The 21,871-nt window shown below is 38.6% G+C and overlaps 1 protein-coding gene across 3 annotated transcripts in view; it reads left to right on the top strand.

Moving 5' to 3' along the window:
* WWP1 (WW domain containing E3 ubiquitin protein ligase 1) overlaps positions 1-21,871 on the top strand; it is a 139,659-nt gene that overhangs the window by 75,738 nt on the left and 42,050 nt on the right. For all 3 annotated transcript variants that reach the window (XM_062188296.1, XM_062188295.1, XM_062188297.1), the window contains exons 8-11: positions 1,709-1,893; positions 11,582-11,912; positions 16,866-16,961; positions 20,818-20,992. In XM_062188296.1, coding sequence (XP_062044280.1) covers positions 1,709-1,893; positions 11,582-11,912; positions 16,866-16,961; positions 20,818-20,992 — 787 coding nt within the window. The remainder of the gene's footprint in view (positions 1-1,708; positions 1,894-11,581; positions 11,913-16,865; positions 16,962-20,817; positions 20,993-21,871) is intronic.

The following is a 21,871-nucleotide window of genomic DNA, read 5'->3' as shown; positions in this document are numbered from 1 at the left end:
TTTGGGAGCCTTTTCAGACTTGACTTGCCCAGACTTCCTACACAAGTCTCATTCCAAATACATAGGTGGCAGAAGGAGGACCAGGTTCTTGAATCATTTGTTTCTCAGGACTCTGCAGAGAACTCTCATGGAAAGTGCTGTAGGCCTAGAAAATAGCAGGTTCAAAGACCTTGAGCTCAGTTACAGTTAATTTGTGTTCTACAAATTCTTCTGATTCTAGAGTATAATACTCAATCTTCTCTGATAATCTTGAGTTCATTGTAATTTTATTGCCTAGTATATATTAGTTGGTAATAAATATTTAAAGGCTTTTCATCATATTTTTCATGTTATTACAGATTTTCAAAAGTTTTGTTGACTGTTATAAGAAATCTAAATTTTTTTCCCAAGCATAGTGGATTTTAAGCAGAGGAAGGACTTGATCTGATTTATATATTTAAAACAACACTCAGGTTACTGTGGAGAACATATATAGGGTAGCCGCTCTACATGGAAAAGCTCTTCTGATCATTCAACAAGACTTAAGATGTTTACTTGTGTAGTTGTATTATTTATTTCTTTATTTGCAGTTAACTTATATATACTATAAATTCTTAAAATTGTTGTGTGTGTATGTGTGTATGTATGTATGTATGTGTTTGAGAGAGAGACAAACACAAAATTCCCATTTGCTAATTTGATCCTCAAATGCCTTTAATAGCCTGAGCTGGACCAGGCCAAAACTGGGAGATAGGAACTCAGTCTAGTTGTCCTAAGTGGGTGGCAGGAACCCAGCTACTTGAAACATCATCAGGTGCTTTTCAGGTTTTACCTTGGCAGGAAGCTAGAGTCAGAAATGGAGCTCAGGACTTGAAACCAGGCATTTCAATATAGGATGCAGACATCTCAACTACCAGGCCAAATGCCTGCCCATGTACTATAAATTCTTATTAATAGTTAGCTTTTTATGATCATTATATACTCTTAACTTATAGTGCCTAATATATCATTTGCAATTAATATTGACTTTTTCTGTGTTCAATAAAATTAAAAGTTTAGAATAGATTTTTGCACGTTTCATATAATTTCATGAGCTTTTTGTAACTACTTTGGGGCATTAAAATAATTTAATATTTCTACATTTAAATATTTAAAACATACAGATTCATTTGTCTGAAAGTATATTTATATATTCCAGTACTTTTTCATCAGTTTGGGTACAGTTAGAATAATGGAAGTATGTTGCGTTTGTGATCATTACTCTTTTTTTAAGATTTATATATTTGTTATTTAAAAGAATTACACAGAGAGAGGAGAGGCAGAGAGAAAGAGAGGTTTTCCATCTGTTGGTTCACTCCCAATCAGCCGCAATGGCCAGAGCTGAGCTGATCCAAAGTCAGGAACCAGTAGCTTCTTCCAGGTCTCTCTCATGGGTGCAGGGGCCCAAGGACTTGGGCCATCTTCTACTGCTTTCCCAGGCCATAGCAGAGAGCTAGATCGGAAATGGAGCGGCCAGGACTCAAATCGGCACCCCTATGGGATGCCAGCACTGCAGGTGGTGGCTTTACCCACTGCGCCACAGCACCAGCCCCTGTGTTCATTACTCTTTATACCTGTTGCTTTACTCGAGTATTAAAGTTGCAAATACTTCTTAAAAAATTTTGATGAAAAGTTGTTTAATTGTACTTAACTCATTGAAGTAAGGTTTTTTGTTTTTATCATTTTACAGGTTGGCTGTTGAAGGTACTAATGGAATAGATGATAATGTATCTACAAATGCTGTAGTCCAAGACTCTTGCTGTTCGCATGTAGTTAATGGAGACAACACACCTTCATCTCCATCTCAGGTTCCTGTCAGACCCAAAAATATACCAGCTCCAAAACCACTCACATCTGAGCCTGCCAATGACACTGGTAAGCATGGCTGGGAATGACACATTGTTCAAGTAAAAACTAAGTCAAGTGTATGTATTTATGCCTGTGTTTCCTATATTGTACAGTCTTTCTTAATCTCCTGTGATAGAAATTTTAAAATTATAGTGTTTGGAATTTTTTCTGAATTTGAAAATTTCTAGATAATTTAAGGAGATATTTCAAAAATATGTTAGTTTAGAGGTCATAACAGATTTACTAACCAAGTGCTATTGTATACTAGTTAAATTCTTGGCTTTATGGCACAAAATATTGTTTACTTAATGATATAGTAACATTTATTTCTGAAAGAATTATGCTGAATTCATGTGTTGGGAAAAGTAATTGGTGGTTCCTTTAATGTGTCTTTTTTTTTAAGATTTTATTTATTTTATTTGAGAGTTAGAGTTACAGAAAGTGAGAGGGAGAGACAGAGGTCTTCCATCTGCTGGTTTACTCCCCAAATGGCTGCAATGGCCAAAGATGCACCAATCCAAAGCCAGGAGCCAGGTGCTTCTTCTGGGTCTCCCATGTGGGTGCAGGGGCCCAAGGACTTGGGCCATCTTCTGCTGCTTTCCCAGGCCACAGCAGAGAGCTGGACTGGAAGAGGGGCAGCTGGGACTAGAACTGGCGTCCATTTGGGATGCCAGTGCTGCAGGTGGAGGATTAACCTACTGCACCACAGGGCCAGCCCCAACATGTCTTTTAGTATACAAATTTTCTTTCTTTTTTTTGTTTTTTTACTTAGCATCTAATTTGGTAAAAAGATGTGTGAGCTGATACAGTTCTCAAAAAATTTTGTGTTTTTAAGAGTCAGCATACTCTTAAAAAAGAAATGTCTACAGAAGGTTTCTTCCTTAATCCTGTTTTTCAGTGGACTCACCTGTAGGATTCATAAATTATTTTTTGTTTGGTCTTTCTAGATTAGCTCCTTCAAGATGAACCTCCTGAAACTTGGGACTTACTTGCTTTTGTGCTGGCAATCAAGGTGTAATTCTGGTCTTTCGACTCTGGAGACTGTTCTTTCATATGTTTGTCTATTTATGGGGAAGTATTCAAAATTAGGAATATGTAAAAGAGTAGTTAGTAATTACCAGAAATAGATGGATTTATAAGAAGACTGAATTTAATATTTACATCTAAGGTTGGGGGAAGGGGGATATTTGCCAAGAGTTATCCTGAGAGGCTTTATAAACATGAGAACTGACATATGAATGGTACTTTTTAAAATGTATTTAGCAAAACTACCCCCCATTTTTTCCCCTAAGATTTATTTTATTTATTTGAAAGGCAGAGTTACAGAGAAAGAGAGAGAGAGATGGGTCTTCCATCCACTGGTTTACTCCCCAAATGGCTGCACCACGTACTAGGGCTGGGCCAGGCTGAAGCCAGGAGCCAGGAGCTTCCATCAGGTTTCCCATGTGGATGCAGGGGCCCAAGCACTTGAGCTATATGCTGCTGCTTTCCTAGGTGCATTAGCTGGGAGCTGAGTTGGATGTGGAACAGCTGGGCTCAAACTGGAGCCCATATGTGATGCTGGTGCTGCAGGCTGGGGCTTTTAATCCAGTGTACCATAGTACTGCCCCAAAGCTGCCCCCCCCCCACTTTTTTTTTTTTAAGAAAAAAAAAAAAAAGGACCAACTTTTTTTTTCCTTTTTTCCCCCAGAAACTTATTTAAAGTATACAAACTTCATGCGTTTCATAAATACAACTGCAGTAACCTAATGATTCTTGCCACCCTCCCACCCACATTCCCACACTTCTTCCTCCTTCCTCTCCCATTCCCATTCTTATTTTTACTGATATCTATTTTCAATTAACTTCATACATATAAGATTAACCCTATACTAAGTAAAGAGTTCAACAAGTAGTGGGGGGAAAAAAAAGAAACTGTTCCTCAACAGTTGAGACAAGGGCTATTAAGTCATTGCATCTTGAAGTGTCAATTTTGCTTCTATAGGCTACCTTTTAAGTGCTCTATTAGTTATTACAGATCAGGGAGAACATGTTGTATTTGTCCTTTGGGGACTGGCTTATTTCACTAATTATAATGTTTTCCAGTTACATCCATTTTGCTGAAAACGACAGGATTTTTTTTAACCACTGTGTAGTATTCCATGGTGTACATATCCCATAATTTCTTTATCTAGTCTCCAGTTGACAGACATTTGGGTTGATTCCATATCTTAGCTGTTATGAATTGAGCTGTAATAAACAAAGGAGTACAGATAACTCTTTCATGCTGATTGTATTTCCCTTGGGTAAATTCCCAGGAGTGGGATGGCTAGGTCATATGGTAGGTTTATATTCAGATTTCTGAGGTATCTCCATACTGTCTTCCACAGTGACTGTACCAGTTTACATTCCCACGAAGAGTGGATTAGGTTACTTTTTTCCCCACATCCTGACTTGCATTTGTTGTTTGTTGATTTCTGTATGAAAGTCATTCTAACAGGGGTGAGGTGAAACCTCATTATAATTATTTTCTTAATTTTACTTCAGTTATACAAGTTTCATATATTTCATACATACAGATTTATGAACATAGTGGCACTTCTCCTGTCCCCACTCCAACCCTTCATTTCCCTGATGGCTAGTGATCCTGAGCATTTTTTCATGTTTCTGTTGGCCATTTGGATTTCTTCTTTTGAAAAATGCAAATTTAAGTCCTTTGCTCATTTCTTAACTTGGTTGTTTGTTTTGTTATTGTTGAGTTTCTTGATCTCTGTATCCTGGTTATTAATTCTTCATCAGCTGCACAGTTTGCAAATGATTTCTCCCATTCTGTTGGTTGCCTCTTCACTTTGGTGAATGCTTCTTTTGTAGTACAGAAGCTTCTCATTTTGATGTAATCCGGTTTGTCAGTTTTGGCTTTGGTTGCCTGTGCCTCTGGAGTCTTTCCTAAGAACTCAACCTATGCCAATGTCTTGCCAGTTTCCCCAGTGTTTTCTAATAATGTGATAGTATCAGGTCATGGATTTAGGTCTTTAATCCATTTTGAGTGAATTTTTTGTGTAATGTGTAAGGCATATTGCTTCATACTTCTGCATGTGGAAATCCAGTTTTCCCAGCACCATTTGTTGAAGAGACTGTCCTTGCTCCAGGGATTGATTTTAGGTCCTTGGTCAAATAGAAGTTGGTTGTAGATGCATGGGTTGATTTCTGGCATTTCTGTTCTGTCCCGTTGGTCTATCCATCTATTTTTGTACCAGTACCAAGCTGTTTTGATGATATCTGCCTTGTAGTATGTCTTGAAATCTGGTATTGTGATACTTCCAGCTTTGTTTTTGTTGTATAAGATTGCTTTAGCTATTTGAGGTCTCCTGTGTTTCCATATGAATTTCAGCATTGTTGTTTCTATATGTGAGAAGAATATTAGTATTTTGTTTGATTGGTATTGCATTGAATCTGTAAATTGGTTTTAGTAGTATGGACATTTTGATGATATTGATTCTTCCAACTATGAACATCCATTTTTTGTGTCTTCTTCTATTTATATATTAATGTTATGTAATTCTCATCACGGGGATGAGAAGAATGTGTGTTCTGCCACTGCAGGATGAAAAGTTCTGTAGATCACCACTGTTCTCATCAGTTGTGCCTGAGCTGCTGCGGTTGCTTCTGCTGAGAAGGTGGTGACTGTCCCTGCCAATTACTGGGTCCACGCACAAGACTGCAGCAGCTGCTACCTACTTATAACCAAAATGGCATCTGCCCTCTCAGCTAGTCGCCAGGCACCGTTGTGGGGATGGGGAGGGAGAGTCTTTTCTTTTTCTCTGGGCTAGTGGGTACCCTGTTCCCCTCAGGGCTCTGGGCCAGATTAAAGGATAGTATAGTTTGCCAAGCTGTCCCTCGGCTATCTCACCAGTGGCATGGGCTGCTGTAGTCAGATCTCACTTTGCTCTCGAAAGCTGCCACTTTCTCTGACTCAGGGCTGCTAGAGTGGTTGTGTCTATGCTCGTAGCTGTGAATTTTCACCTTCTGCCCCGATTCTTGGCATCTCTCCTCCTTCTGCAGAATCTCCACTGCAGTTTCCTCTCCAACCCTCCCCTGAGAATGTGCTTTCTCCACTTTTTTATTTTTATTTTTTTACTATTTTCATCTAGAGCAGACCGCCCTGTTGCTGTTACACCATCTTGGATCCAGTAGTAGATATTTAAGAAAAATACTATACTCTGCTTTGTTGTCCTAACTTCTAGTGTGAAATTACTTTTTCTAATATATAATTGTTTGATTAATCAAATAGAGTAGCGCTTGCTATAGTAAGTTAATGTAGGCAGAACTAACCAGTTTTACAAGTTTTTTAGATATTGTCTCTTGTTAGCTTTTTCTTGTTTTTATTTATTTATTTATTTTTTTTATTTTCATCTACTTGAAAGGCACAATGAGAGGGAGGCTGAAAAAAAGAGAGAGGGCAATCTTCTATCCACTGGTTCACTGGTTCCAAATGTTCACAACACCCAGGTCCGGGCCAAGCCAAAATCAGGAATTAGCAGCTCCATCCAGGTCCCCCAGGAGGGTGGAAGGGACCCAAGCACTTGGCTACCATCTGCTGCCTCCTGGGATATGTTAGCTGGAAGCTGGATGGGAAGTCGAGTGTCTGGGACTCATAAAGCACTCAGCGTGGGATGTGGGTATCCCAAGTCATGACTTAACCCACTGGGCCTCAATGCCTGCTCCTCCTCTTAGCTTTCTTTTTCTTTTTTTCTTTTTAATGAGGTAGCAATTTGTTTAAGATTTTATTTTATTTATTTGAAAAGCAGAGTTACTGAGAGAGGAGAGATAGAGCTATCTTCCATCTGCTGGTTCACTTCCCAAATGGATGCAACAACTGGAACTGGGCCAGTCTGAAGCCAGAAGCCAGGAGCTTCTTCCAGGTCTCCCATGTGGGTACAGGGGGCCAAGCACTTGGGTCATCCTCCACTGCTCTCCCAGGCCATAGCAGAGAGCTGAATTGGAAGTAGAGCAGACAGGACTTGAACTGGCATCATATGGGATGCTGGCGTCTCAGGAGGCTGCTTTACCCACTAGCCACAACACTGGCGCCTCCTCTTAGCTTTTTAATTTGAAATAATTATAAATATACAGATTTGCAAAGAAATATACAGGTAGATCCCATGCACTCCTCAGGAGCACCCCCCACAATTATATGTATAATCTAGTACAGTGCCAAAATTGGGAAATTACCATTGATATGATACATAGAGCTTGTTCCCATTTCACCATTTCTATCTCTACTATGTGTGTTTGTGCACAAATTTTCATACGTATGTGCTTATTTTTGTGTAGTTTTATCATGTGTGTATCTTCCTGTAACTTCCACTAAAATTGTAGGACTGCATTGTTATCATAAGGCTCTCTTGTGCTTTATCTTCTTTATTGCCACATCCACTCTCAAATATGAATTGACTCAAAGAAACTTAGAGCTATATACAAGAAGATATTATTCATGTTACAGTTTTCAAAGGCAGTAAAAATGGTGCTTTTAGTACTTTTTCTCTTCTTGTTACAAAACACCATATCTGGGTAACTTAGAAAGAAAAGAAGTTTATTTAGCTCACAGGTTTGGAGGCTGAAGTCCGAGATTCGGAGGCTTTATTAGTTTGGCATCCGGTAAAGGCCTGTGGCTTAGTTTGGCCACACACACACACACACACACATTCTGTTTGTTAGTTCACTCCACAGATGGCTGCAGTCCAGATCTGGGCCATGCTGACCCAATAGCCCAGAATTCTATCCAGGTCTCACATGTGGGTGACTGGGGCCCCGGTACTTGGGTCATGATCTGCTGCTTTCCTAGGCACATTAACAGGAAACTGGATATGAAGTGAGAAGCTGGAACTTGAACCAATACTCCTATGTGGGATGCCAGTGTCACAAATGGCAGCTTAACCCACCATGCCACAGTGCCAGCCCCCCTTTTTTGTTTTTTTACGTATGCCAATTTCTGTACAAATTTAGTGTGTTTAGCTATAATATACATAGAGTTGAAACTCAGAACTACCTCTTTAGCTTAGAGATTTACATCAGGTATACTGGCTATATTATTATCTCATATCATTAATAAAGTTTCCATAATGCACTGTTATCTGCACAGTTTTTTTCCTTTTAAAGATTGATTTATTTGAGAGGCAGAGTTACTGAGAGAGAAGGAGAGAGTGAGAGAAAGAGATATTTTTCCTTCCACTGGTTCACTCCCCAAATGGCTACAATGGCCAGGGTTAGGCCAGGCCAAAGCCACGAGCCTGGAACTCCATCTGAATACCCCAAATAGGTAGCAGGGGCCTAAGTACTTGGATCATCTTCTGCTGCATTTTCAGGAAGCTGGACCAGAAGTGGACTCGAACAGCTTCCTATACGACATGCGGGCATTGCAGGTGGCTTAACTTGATATGCCACAACTCCGGCCCCATCTGCATAGTTTTGAGGCAGGTGTGTTCAGTTTTCTTCATGATTTTTCTTTAGTTTATTCATTCAACAAATATTTATTTTTTTACATGTCAGGCACTTGTTAGCTTTTAGAAATATAAAACTGAATGAATCTAACAAAGCTTTTGCACTCTAAACTTAATGAAAAATGATATAAACAAATAAATGATTTAGAGAAAGAAAATGTGGTGTAATATCAAACTAGAGTGAGGGCAGGGCATGTATAACATTAAATAAGGTGTTCAAGGACTGCCTTTCTGACAGAATGATTCAGTATGGACTCCATCTGATGAGAAAAGCCAGTATCAAATATTCAGAAATGATAGGAACAATAAGTGCACTTCCCTGAAGTGGGAAGGAGTTCATTCTACTTAAGGAACGGAACAGCAATCATTGTGAGAAGTTAGTGATGGCTGTGGATCAACTTGTTTTTCTGCTTGAATTAGGAATCCATTGGTATGTTTGCTCAGGGGAATTTTGAGATCTATCTATTATGTGTTTTTAAAAGGTCACTTTGGATGTTGTTTGGAGAATGGATTTTTTTTTTTAAAGGTTTATTTATTTGAAAGGCAGAGTTACAGAGAGAGAGAAAGAGGGAAAGAGAAATCTTCCATCTGCTGGTTCACTCCCCAAATGGCTACAATGGCTGGGATTGGGCCAGACTGAAATCTGGAGGCAAGAGCTTTATCCGGATCTCCTATGTGGGTGCAGGAGCCCAAGCCCTTGGACCATCCTCCACCGCTTTCCCAGGCACATTAGCAGGGAGCTAGATCAGAGTGAAGCAGTGGGAATTTGAACCAGCATCCATATGCGATGCTGGCCTCACAGGCAGTGACCCAACCTGCTATGCCACAACGCCAACCCTGGAGAATGGGTCAGACCAATTCAGAGGTTTTGCAGTTGTGTAAACAGAAAGTGGTAGACTAGAATGTAGCAGTAAAGATGGAGAGAACTGCTGAGATAGCTTGCTGTTGAAATATGTATGGGGACAAAATGTTTGCCTTGACTAACTGGTACAATCTCACATTTATTTTCTTCTGTTTCTAATGGTTTGTGTTTCATGTGCTAAGTTTCAGTGTTCACAAAGGTATTTGTTTCTTGTTGGGCTGGTTTATATCTTCCCTCAAATGATACTCTTTTTCCATTTAAATCATTTGGAAAACTGCTAATCCTTTTTTTTTTTTTTTTTTTGATGGGACTTTAATTTCCATACCATGAAAGAGTAAACATTAAGATAAAGATTGTAAGTAAACATTATGTAGGATACATAAAAATTCAGTCTCTCTCTCTACACACACTCTTTATGTGTCTCTATGATGTCTAAATATTGGGTAGGGGATAGCTCTGGATTTTATTTCTTGGATTTCAATGTTGATAGTTTTTTTTTTCCCAAAGCCATTCTCTTCTATGCTTGATGTAGAACTTGATTTATTCTGTTCTTTGGCACATACCATTTACTTTCTTGAATAGTACAGTAGTCTTGCTACAGTTTAAGTATTTTTATTTCTTTGAAAATTTACCTGGAGATTTCATTAGTCTATGTCTTCCTCTGCTATTTTCATTGGAACTTTGATGGTATTTCCTTTTTTTTTTTTTTTAAAGATTTATTTATTTATTTGAAAGGCAGAGTTAGAGCCAGGCAGAGGCAGAGAGAGAGAGAGGTAGGTCTTTCATCTGCTGGTTCACTCCGCAGATGGCTGCAATGGCCAGAGCTGTGCCGATCTGAAGCCAGGAACCAGGAGCTTCTTCCAGGTCTCCCTGGAAGAAGCAGGAGACAAAAGACTTGGGCCATCTTCTACTGCTTTCCCAGGCCATAGCAGAGAGCTGAATCAGAAGTAGAGCAGCCAGGACTCAAGCTGGAACCCATAAGGGATGCCAGCACTGCATGCCGCTGCTTTACTCAGTACCCCACAGCTGTTTCCCCTTGATGGTACTTTTCTAATAGGTTTTGTTCAATAATCTCTTCCTGCAATTTTATTTTTACTCACTTTCATAGTGACACATAGTTGAAGTCAATTAATCACATTGAAATATGAAGTAAGAAAACTATATCACTAGGTCTTAGTGCTAAATTATTTCTTTAGAAAGTATAGAATGGGGCCGGCGCCGCGGCTCAACAGGCTAATCCTCCGCCTTGCGGCGCCGGCACACCGGGTTCTAGTCCCGGTCGGGGCACCGATCCTGTCCCGGTTGCCCCTCTTCCAGGCCAGCTCTCTGCTGTGGCCAGGGAGTGCAGTGGAGGATGGCCCAAGTGCTTGGGCCCTGCACCCCATGGGAGACCAGGAGAAGCACCTGGCTCCTGCCATCGGAACAGCGCGGTGCGCCGGCCGCAGCGCGCTACCGCGGCAGCCATTAGAGGGTGAACCAACGGCAAAGGAAGACCTTTCTCTCTGTCTCTCTCTCTCTCACTGTCCACTCTGCCTATCAAAAAATTAAAAAAAAAAAAAAGAAAAAAGAAAAAAAAGAAAAAAAGAATGGGCTGGCACTGTGGCTCAACAGGCTAATCCTCCGCCTTGCGGCGCCGGCACACCAGGTTCTAGTCCTGGTCGGGGCGCCGGATTCTGTCTCGTTGCCCCTCTTCCAGTCCAGCTCTCTGTTGTGGCCCGGGAGTGCAGTGGAGGATGGCCCAAATGCTTGGGCCCTGCACCCCATGGGAGACCAGGAGAAGCACTTGGCTCCTGGCTTCGGATCAGCGTGGTGCGCCGGCAGCAGCGTGCCGACCGCGGTGGCCATTGGAGGGTGAACCAACGGCAAAGGAAGACCTTTCTCTCTGTCTCTCTCTCTCACTGTCCACTCTGCCTGTCAAAAATAAAATAAAATAAAAGTATAGAATGGATTCCTGAATCTTTTTATGGTTCCCTACAGTACTGTCATAATTAAAGCCATCATATATTTCTCATTATTGGCAAAAGTGTTGGTACTAGCCTACCACTTGCATATGAGACAGGAGATTGTAAGGGATCATTTTACAGTTTTTATATAGTGCATGCAGGCTTTCTCTCAGAACTGATCATTTGGAGGGAAAGCACTTGTTATTGTAATGGTGGTTTCTCTTTCCTTAAGGTATTAGTATGCAAACATAAAATTTTATCATTTATGTATTACATGTGAACAGTGAAAATATAACCTTGATCTTACGTTTTCAGTACCTGGTACGTACCTTGTTTGGTTTGGATTAGACTCAGAATAAATGTAATTGATTGATTAGGAAATTGGTTGCCTTGCCATTATTTGACAGATTATCTTAACTTTGCCTTCTCAGTTAATGGAGAATCATGCTCATCTGCGCCCACTGGCCAGGCCTCTGCCATTGGCACTGCAGTAGTTCCTGAAGAAACCAGCTTGTCTTCAGACTGCACTAGCACTACTGTTGAAGATCCTCCCGTTCAGGAGATACCCACTTCCTCCGAAAACAATGAATGTATACCTTCTACCAGTGCACAGTTGGGATCTGAAGCTAGAAGCATACTAGATGCTGATCATTCTAATTCTGCAAGTAGTTCTGCTTTTGACAAATTAAGGCAGCCAGAGGGGTGTGCGGAATCTGTACGGCAACAGTCTGGAAATGCCAACACAGAAACTTTGCCATCAGGGTATGTTAAGGATGTTTTTGGTTGTTTGACTTGCCTTTAGGTAGCAACTTTTTGACAATATATAACTATTAAATATGTGTGTAAAATGTTGCCATTGTTGAAGTCTGGCTTTTAATTTGATTCGCAGTATTAGTTTATTAGCTATAAGGCACATACTTTTTGAAACTATGGATTGTTGCTCATCTAGTTGAACTGTGACTAGTATGAAGGGGAAAAAAACCTGATTTTGATTTGCAAGATTCTATCAGTTTGATTTTAGGTTTGCTTTGGTAAGGGTGAGCGTGACATCTCATATAATAATGTCAATTTTCTAGCTTCCTTTATGGTCTACTCTCCAGACCTCACACTTGAAAATAAGTAGCTGTCATCTTTCTCAGTATTATAGTACTGAATCCTTGAGAAAGTCACATATCCCTGCCGACTAGGTCTATTAACAAACTTAATTTTTCTTTGCTGTCTAGTAATCTTAAAGACTGTTCATGGGGCCGGTGCTGTGGCATAGCGGGTAAAGCCTGCAGTGCCAACATCCCATATGGGCACAGGTTCGAGTCCTGGCTGCTCCACTTCCAATCCAGCTCTCTGCTAAGTCCTGGGAAAGCAGTGGAGGATGACCCAAGTCCTTGGGCCCCTGTTCTCGCATGGGAGACCCAGAGGAAGCTCCTGGCTCCTGGCTTCGGATTGGCACAGTTCCAGCCATTGAGGCCATCTGGGGAGTGAACCAGCAGATGGAAGATATCTCTCTCTCTCTCTCTCTCTCTCTCTCTGTGTGTGTGTGTGTGTGTGCATGTGTAACTCTTTCAAATAAATAAATCTTTTAAAAAATTGATTTTTTAAAGTTTTTTTTTTTTTTTAATTTGAAAGAGTTACACAGAGAGGGAAGGAAAGGCAGAGAGAGAGAGGTCTTCCATCCACTGGTTCACTCCCCAGATGACCCCAACAGCTGGAATCAAGTGCTATAAAAAAGGAATGCTAAAAGAACTGGAAAATCTTTTGAAATTTAATACAGTAGAAAACTTGGCTGGAAGAAGCAAAGAATTTTCTAGAAAGTAGAGCAAAATGATAAAACTATAAAGTAGAAGTGATGTGAAAAGCTGAGAGACCAGTTCTGAACATTTAATAAGAAAATTTCTAGGGGTTAGCGTTGTGGTATAGTGGATAAAGTTGCTGCCTATGACTCTGGCATCCCATGTAGGCACTGGTTCATGTCCTGGGTGCTCCACTTCTGAGGGCAGCTCCATGGTAGTGCACCTGGAAAAACGAATAGAGGATGACTGAAGTGTTTGGACCCCTTGCCATCCATGTGGGGGACCTGGAAAAAGTTCCTGGCTCCTGGCTTCTGACTTCAGCCTGGCCCAACCCTGGCCGTTGCAGCCATTTGAGGAGTGAACAAGTGGATGAAGATTCTCTCTCTCTCTCTCTCTCTCTCTCACATCTGTCTATCAATTTTTCTATCTCTTTTTGTGCTTCTTTCTCTGTAACTCTACTGTTCAAATAAATAAAATCTTTTTTAAAATAGGAAAAGTTCCAGAAAGAGATAAAATAAAAAGAAATCTTTTTAAAAAATGGCAAAAAATTGTTCACAAACAAGGAATTTTATTGAAAGGCTCACCAAAATTCTAGGTAGTAAGTGAAAATAGACTTATTTTTAAGAAAATTTATTTTGAAAATATTAGTACATTGTGGCTGAAGAAAAAGTCTTTAAAATTCTAGAGACTAAAAGAAAAAAGAAAGTAGGCTTCACTCTAATCAGACTGGCATCAGACTTGTCAGAATCAACACTAGAAACTAGAATACAGCGGGCTAGTGCCTTCAGTGCTGAGGGAAAATGTATCCAGCCTAAAGTTTATCTAGCCATGCTGTTGAATGTGTGCATAGAATACATTTTCACACATCCTGGATTTCCAAAAATTCACATACCATGTCATCTTTCTTAGGAAGGGATTCCTGTTACTTCAGAAATAGACAGTCAAATGGAAGATGTGGGATCAAGAACACACATGATTGCTAGGAGAGGCAAGAAAGGAATTTGAGCATGATGGGAAAGGCAAGTCCCAGACATTGGTAGGCAGCAGGCTTCACACTCAGTCTAGACTGGATGATAATCAGAAGACAGGTGTAGTCGGATGGATGTCCTGAAGAGCTTGAGCATTTCAAAAGGATATTTATGATGGAAAAATATTTCTGGTTAAGTTAATGACAAATATGTAAAAAAAATAACCAGAGGAGTGAGAGACACAATTGCTCTAGCTCAGGGTTTTTAATTTTTTTTTTTTTTTTAGAAGTCATGTCCCATGACTCAATTGTCAGGAAGGTTTATACAGAGACAGCAACAACTATAAGGAAAGATACAACATGTGTATATTTGGAACACCTGGAATGAGGGTGTTTTATTAGAGTATGTAAACGTGCAGGAACAAGACTTGCAGCTCCATCTTTCATAGTGAGAAGTCAGTGCAACATATTTGAAATTAAATAATCATGTTAATAAGAAAAAAGAGGTAGGCCGGCGCCACGGCTCAATAGGCTAATCCTCCACCTGCGGCGCCGGCATACCGGGTTCTAGTCCCGGTCAGGGTGCTGGATTCTGTCCCAGTTGCTCCTCTTCCAGTTCAGCTCTCTGCTGTGGCCCAGGAGTGCAGTGGAGGATGGCCCAAGTGCTTGGGCCCTGCACCCCATGGGAGACCAAGAGAAGCACCTGGCTCCTGGCTTTGGATCGGCGCGGTGCGCCAGCTGCAGCGGCCATTGGAGGGTGAACCAATGGAAAAGGAAGACCTTTCTCTCTGTCTCTCTCTCTCACTGTCCACTCTGCCTGTCCAAAAAAAAGAAAAAAGAGGTAAATACTAAATAATTTGAGTAAACAGTCGAAACAGTTGCCTTTAGGAAGGTACAGTGAAAGAGATAGTAGGTGCTATTGTTTTTTTTAGAGCCTCATAGACTAAAAGTTTAGACTATATATAACTATGAAGGTATTAACTATGTGAAAGTATTTATAATTTTTATAAAAAACTGAGGTTAAATTAAAAATAATAAAGAGCATTTGTGAAGAAAAGTTGGAAACCAGAACATTGGTTGTATGGTAGGAGTGATTATAGGAAGTAATACTAAAAAATGACAAAGTAATATTACTAGTAGATTCATGACATGTAATTGAGTTTTTAGGTGTTCATTTATTTTTGGTATTTAAGCTTTCGTACAGATAAATAGCTCATTAATATGTGTTGTAGGTGTTCTTGAAATGCCTTTAAAGTGAATTTCCAGGGGCTAGCACTGTGGCGTAGCAGGTAAAGCCATGTTCCTGCAGTGCCGGCATCCCATATGGGTGCCAGTTCGAGTCCCAGCTGCTCCACTTCTGATCCAGCTCTCTGCTATGGCTTGGGAAAGCAGTAAAAGATGGCACAAGTCTTTGGGCCCCTGCATCTGTGTGAGAGACCCAGAATAAGCTCCTGGCTCCTGGTTTCAGATCGGCCCAGCTGTGGCCGTTGCAGCCATTTGGGGAGTGAACCAGCAGATAAAAAACGTCTTTCTCTCTCTCTCTCACTCCTTCTTTCTCTTTCTCTGCCTCTCTGTAACTGTGACTTTCAAGTAAATAAATCTTTAGAAAAACAAAAAAGTGAATTTCCATATTGAAATCTTGCTTTTTTATGAACTTTGTATACAAATGAAGTAAATCTGAACTCTCAGGTTATTTTTAATGAAATCTTTTTAAGGACAATCTACATTAATATTTTACTATCATGCTTTATAAGGATTATCTACATTTTTTAATATAGAATAGCATGAATGTTCCATTATCGAATTTTATAGCACAGTGTTTTCTAATAGATAAGGTTAATAATTGTTGTGATCCTGAGTCAATTGTAAACTTGGGGCTCTTTATTGTTCATGGCTACTACTTGTAAGCAATTTGTGACTTAGATTCGTCAGATACAGCTTACTAAATTACTAAGTTTGTGTGTGTGTTTATGTGTGCACATGTGTGTGCATGCCATTTCTGTGTATATATAACCTAGTACATCGTAGTATGGTAACTGTTGGTGAAAATAATTTGAGGAAAATGATTTAATAACTTAAGATCTCTCATCACAAATTTAGTTGGGTTCTTGTGTTTTAGAGAAAGAGAAATATTTTGTTTGCCTTACTTTAAAATTAAAAAGAGTAGTAAACCGAGAAATGCCAGGTCTTAATTTTTTAAATTGTTCTTATGTCCCATGTTAAGGCAAGACTGTAAAGAAAGAAAAATGGGATCACAGATGAGAAAATGAAAGTAGGGAAAATCATAGATTGAGAATCTTCAAAATGTAAAACATCTTCAGAAAGTTCATGGAAAATATGTATTATGAAAAAACTGCTTGAATTTCAAAAAAAATTTTTGCACTAAAATAAACTTGCCTTTTAATTCCATTTTTACACAAACCTTTTTTAATCACCCCTATCGAGGAAGGAAAAGAAAATCATGAATGTGAATTGAGAAGCCTACAAAATCCAAGGGAGGGAGATACTTACACTCTAAAAAGGCATTTATTCACATAGATGAAAGAATTTTCACTGAGCAGCATGGCCACATACTTCCTTAAACCTCCTAGATCATAGGCGAAATGGATGTTCTTGATTGACATTTTGTGCCTTGGACTTGGTTTAGACTGAAGATTTCTCTATTCTTGATTAAATTTCTGCTATTATTCTGTAATTCTGCAAATTAGTAACTTTTCAGACTTTTAGATATTATTATTCTGTTCTTTCTCTGGTAACTACAATTACTATTTGAGTTTTTAGTACTGTAATTTAAAAGGCACACGTAAGTGACTAAAAAGCACTTAAAATTGAGAAAACAAATATCTTTATAATTTATATTCATGGCCTTTTAAAGTAAAGCTTATCTGTAATTGTCCTGATTAAAAGGGATTTCTTTGTATTGTCCAAACTTTTATCTTTTGTTTTGTATTTTTATTAAAGGTGGGAACAGAGGAAAGATCCTCATGGTAGAACCTATTATGTGGATCATAACACTCGAACTACCACGTGGGAGAGACCACAACCATTACCTCCAGGGTAATGTATCTTTATGTATTTTCAGTGTATTTCATCATACATATGTTTTTTTTTAAATTTATTTAATATAGCATAAAGAACATGATAGCCTCTAACAATAAAATTAAACTCTGGCTAATTTTTGGACAACAGTTTCAATGAAATCAGCCCTCTGTTATGGCACTAAATAAATGAGTTATCACCTTATGCCCATTAAAATGACTTATCAAAAAGACAAAAGATTACAAATACTGGTGAAATATAGAGAAAAGGGAGTCATTATATACTGTTGATGGGAATGCAAATTAATATAGCCATTATAGAGAACACTATGGAAATTCATCAAAAAGCTAAAAACGTATCTACCATGTGGTCTAGCACTCCCACTTCTGTGTGTGTTTGAAATGAAATGAAATTAGCACATTAAGAGGGATACTTGTACTTCCAGGTTTATTGCAGCATTATTCACAATAGCTGAGATACAGAGTCAACCTAGTTATATATCAGTGGATGAAAGAGTAAAGAAAATGTCTTTATATATTAGACAATGGAATATTACTTAGCAGTAAAAAGAATGGAATCCTGACATTTGCAACAAAGTAGATGGAACTGAAGATCACTGAAGTAAATGAATTAAGCCAGACCCAAAAGAACAAATGTTCCCTATTTTGTCTAATATATGGAAGTTTAAAACTAGCATTAATTTCAAAATTTTTTGCATCAGATAAAATAATTCCATTTTTCTATGTCATTTTTGAAGTATCCTTGTATATCTATAAAACATTTTGGTTATTGTCAGATTTTTCTGCCACTTTTTTTTACTCCCATTTACAATGTATAAGGGTGCCTATTTACTCTTAGTATTGACAAAGAGTATTATCATAGTTTGGATTTTTGCTAGTTTTAAAGTTTTTAAATTTATTTGAAAGGTTCAGAAATAGTTTCATACTATCATATTAAATCTGTTTTTTGTTTTTTTTCTCCCTGGGGCTGGTATTAGCAGCAGATTAGGTTGCTGCTTGTGATACTGGCATCCTGTATTAGAGGGCTAGTTTGAGTCTCAGCTTGGTCCACTTTGCCTCAAGCTCCCTGGTAATGCACCTGGGAAAATGGATAATGACCCAAGTACTTGGGTCCTTCCTACCCACTTGGGAAACCTGGATGTAGTTCTGGAGTGGCCACATCTGTTGTGGCAATTTGGGGAGTGAACCAGCAGATGGAATTATCTCTGTCTCTTGGTCATTATGCCTTTAAAATAAACAAATAAGTAACACTTAAAAACTTGCATTTTCTTATCATCAGTGAGGTTATTTGTCTATATTTAAAAGCTGTCTGCTTTCCTTTGACTCATGACTGTTGTTCATTTTTCTGTTGGACATTTTAAGAAACTTTACATATAGATTAGCTGTTTGTAACATGTTATGCAAGTATGTTTTCCAAAATTTTCATTGATCTTTTGAGCTTTTCTATAGTGTCCTTGTGTTATGCAAATATAAATATATTTTTAATTATGAAAAAATGAGTTAATGATTTATCACATGGTGATCCTGTGATAGTTAAAGTGAACTTTATGGCTTGTTGTATTGAAATGTCAGGTCCATGTGTTCCCATGATGAGGCCTGGGTACTTTATTCTGACAAAAATAACATACTACCAGCTTTGAGTTTTCTGGACTTTGTGTTATATGTTAGTGAGTGTGCTTACATTGAATCTAGAAGGGCAGATCTGAGTGTCAGAGATAATAAAGGACATATTTGGGTCCAGACACTGTTTTGGAGGAAAGAAAATAGTGTAAATCAACTAGATATCAGTGTAACATGTATAAAGAGTTACAAAAGAATACAAAGGTAAAGGAAAATAAGTTTGTGAATGACCCTAAAAGCCTAATAGCTAAACTTTATTTAGTAAGTAATACAAATATTTTTAGTAATTAAAAATTCTCTATAATATTAGGTATAATGTTATACAGGTTTACATGTAGCCATCTCTGTAGATCATTAGTTTGAACCACTCTAGTATCTCTTATGTCATTAGATTTTAAGAAATAACCTAGTTTAGGCCGGCGCCGCAGCTCACTTGGCTAATCCTCCGCCCGTGGTGCCAGTACCCCAGGTTCTAGTCCCGGTTGGGGTGCCAGATTCTGTTCCTGTTGCTCCTCTTCCAGTCCAGCTCTCTGCTGTGGCCCAGGAAAGCACTGGAGGATGGCCCAAGTGCTTGGGCCCTGCACCCACATGGGAGACCAGGAGGAAGCACCTGGCTCCTGGCTTTGGATTGGCGCAACATGCCAGCCATAGCGGCCATCTTGGGGGGTGAACCAATGGAAAGGAAGACTTTTCTCTCTGTCTTTCTCTCTCTCTTTCACTGTCTAACTCTGCCTCTCAAAAAAAAAAAAAAAACTAGTTTACATCACTAAGCAGATCCATACATATAAATTGTTTGATCCTATTGTATTTTTAGTAATAAGTGTATAGAAAAAATTAGAATTGGTTGCTGAAAGGATTCTGATATAGTTGGTAAATGATTTATGACAAAAATTGGTTTAAAAGATCCTAGATGTGTGGAAGAAGTTGAAGAACTGAACCTTGGAAGATGAGTAGAATTCTAGTTGGTAGGGAATAGGGAAGATCACGCTATGCTGGAAGACTATTAAAAGCACGACAGAATGAAATATATAATACCCTTGGAATCAGCAGGTAGTTAATTTGGCTCCCTATGGGGCCTTTGAAAGATCTCAAAGATGAGGCAGGTGGAGGAGTTTATTTCTATGCCAAGCCAAACAGCTGTGATTGGCAGAATAACATAATTCTATCTTCACTTCAAGAATTGGCAGCAGTTTAACAATGGGAAGAAGAGGTAAAAATCGATTAAAAACAAAGTGTTCAGTAAATATCCTGAATGTGAGCAGTGTCCATAGGGCAGATTGCTTGGTATATGGTAAACATTCTCAATAAATTGGATATTTATAAAAGAAACAATGTGGGAAAAAGTATTTGGATTGATACTGAAGTGTTGCCTCAATGGCCTCTTTTATAAAACCATCTTTAGAAATTATGTTAGTGATAAAATGGGAAGATAATTTAGTTGAAATATTAGGTCATAGTTTCATGTATTTTTCTAAAGAATAAAAATTTTTGCGTTCTTTTAAGGTTTTTTCTTCATTCTAGTTGTTGAACTCTTTTACTTAGTGTGAGTTAACTATATGGTCATTAAGTAAACTGAAAATAGATCCTTCTAAAAATTAAAGTGAGAATATGAGAGAGAGGAGGAAGAAGGGTTGGTGCATGGATAGGAGGGAAAATGAGGGGAGAAAAGTATCACTGTGTTCCTAAATCTGTATATATGAAATACATGAAGCTTGGATAACTTAAATAAAATAAAAAAAAAAATTTCCACAAAATTATATTTTCCAGGTCTGACCTTATTATACTGCATCATTAGTATTTTCTTTAGTATAACAAATCCTTTATTGACTATTTTAAATGTACCAAACAATAGCCCATTTTATGGATGTGTTAAACTTAGTAATAATGATATTTATTTATTTTCTATAAGGTTAAATTATATTTAGAATTTATATTACACAAAATCCTAAAACTACAATGTCAAACATGCCAAAATATGTTGCAAGCAAATTAAAAATATACCAGATAGCAAAGACTATAGAAAGGAAAATTTTAAAATATCTTAATTATTATATTGATTGCATTTTGAAATAATATTTTGGCCACATTGTATTAAATAAAACGTTAAAATTTTTAAAAAAGGTTTTTGTGCCTTGAACTTGATTTTTAAATTCTATGAAGTAATAACTACTTTTCATTTTTTTATATTGAGAGATTATTTTAGCTTTGTTATTTTTTAATTTTGTTTATTGTAGTTGGGAAAGAAGAGTTGATGACCGTGGAAGAGTTTATTATGTGGATCATAACACCAGAACAACAACATGGCAGCGGCCTACCATGGAGTCTGTGCGGAATTTTGAACAGTGGCAATCTCAGCGGAACCAATTGCAGGGAGCTATGCAACAGTTCAACCAACGATACCTCTATTCGGTAATTAACAAATTATGAAATGCTGATATAGCTTTTTCTCTCAGCCTTTTGCCCTTTTCTACTTTGGTGATTTTTTCAGAGAAGATTTTGGGGGCCAGTGTTGTGATATAGTAGGCTAAGCCTTGCTTGTGGCACTGCCATTCTTTATGGATTTGGTTCATGCCCCAGCTGCTTCTCCTCCATTCAGGCTCTCTACTTATGGCCTGGAAAACAGTAGAAGATGGCCCAAGTGCTTGGACCCCTGCACCCACGTGGGAGACCTGGAAGAAGCTCCTGGCTCCTGGCTTCTGGCTTTAAACAGGCCCAGTTCCAGCCATTGTGGCCATTTGGGGAGTGAACCATTGGAGATGGAAGATCTTTCTCTCTGTCTCTCCCTTTCTGTGTAACTCTGCCTCTCGAATAAATAAATCTTTTTTTAAAAAAAGATTATGAATTGTATTACAACATATTAAACTCTTTTTGAAAGATTTATTTATTTGAAAGGCAGAGAGGGAGAGGCAGAGGCAGAGAGAAAGATCTTCCATCTCCTCTGGTTCACTCCCCAAATGGCTGCAACAGTCAGGGCTGATCCAGGCTGAAGTCAGGAGCCAAGAACTCCATCTGGGTCTTCCTCTTGGGTAGAAGGGGCCCAAGCACTTGGGCCATTTTCTGCTGCCTTCCCAGGCTCATTAGCAGGGAGCTGGATTGGAAGTAGAGCAGCTGAGAGTTGAACCGTTACCCATATGGGATTCCAGCACTAAAGGCCATGGCTTTTTTATTCCACAACGGTAGCCTCACAATGTATTTAATCTTTAATAAATAATTACTATTTTAACATAATAAGCCTTCTAATTTTTAAAATTATTCTAATTTATTTGCCTAACTATATATTCAGTTTTA

The sequence above is a fragment of the Lepus europaeus genome, chromosome 4, assembly GCF_033115175.1.
Source record: "Lepus europaeus isolate LE1 chromosome 4, mLepTim1.pri, whole genome shotgun sequence".
In the NCBI taxonomy this organism is placed as follows: domain Eukaryota; kingdom Metazoa; phylum Chordata; class Mammalia; order Lagomorpha; family Leporidae; genus Lepus; species Lepus europaeus.
Note: the sequence above shows the minus strand (reverse complement) of the source record. Positions and strands in the feature narration are given on the sequence as shown.